The following is a 720-nucleotide window of genomic DNA, read 5'->3' on the forward strand; positions in this document are numbered from 1 at the left end:
GTAGAAATCTGCCCTCCGAGTCCGAACCAGAATTTGTAAGTTTCATCATCATCCTTCCTTTCGAATTAATACTGTAAAAAAAATATATATTTGGAATGTAAATTGTCGTCGAATTTCAGCAAAGACGGTAAAGGTGGGAAACAGTCATCCGAAGAAGAGAAAAAGCAGGATGAAGACGATGACACGGGACCAAAACCAATGCTGCCATACTCCTCCATGTTTATACTGTCCCCTACGAATCCGTAAGTTGTTCCTTGATGTAACGTAAATCCTAAGGAATAATGGGCCACTTGAACGAGTTTTGAACAATTGCTTTTGTTCCAATTTTAATTTAATTCCCTATTTTGTGATGAAAGTTTGTTTTTGTAATTAAATTGCTCTTGGATAAAACTTTGTAAGAGGAGAGGCTTTCTGAGTTTGTATAAATACAAAAGCACCAAATGTCAGATAATATGTTCATTATATTTATATAAATATTTATATAATATAAAAAACTAGAAGGTGAATAGAAAATAAATCAACAATAAATCTTGGAATATTTCTCTCTATGAGGATTCACTCATTTTATATCTACATCCATGTAATAAAATTCCGATTCATCTCGAGTATAATCTTTTAAAAAAAAAAGGAAAAGTGGTTCATCTTTCCAAGAATTGCCCTAAGAAAAAAAAAAAAAAAATGAAACACGAATAAAGCAAAACATTGCCTGATCGCAGAGTA

At 31.9% G+C, this 720-nt stretch overlaps 1 protein-coding gene across 1 annotated transcript in view; it reads left to right on the forward strand.

Annotated features, from left to right (window-relative positions):
* The window catches only part of LOC102677007 (voltage-dependent calcium channel type A subunit alpha-1), a 123,349-nt gene that overhangs the window by 84,946 nt on the left and 37,683 nt on the right, over positions 1–720 (forward strand). The window contains 3 exon segments of the mRNA XM_031509983.1: positions 1–35; positions 120–246; positions 400–406. The exon segment at positions 1–35 is cut by the window's left edge and continues 1 nt beyond it. Of these exon segments, the coding sequence (XP_031365843.1) occupies positions 1–35; positions 120–246; positions 400–406 (169 nt within the window).

The sequence above is a fragment of the Apis dorsata genome, unplaced genomic scaffold, assembly GCF_000469605.1.
Source record: "Apis dorsata unplaced genomic scaffold, Apis dorsata 1.3 scaffold_196, whole genome shotgun sequence".
NCBI lineage: Eukaryota > Metazoa > Arthropoda > Insecta > Hymenoptera > Apidae > Apis > Apis dorsata.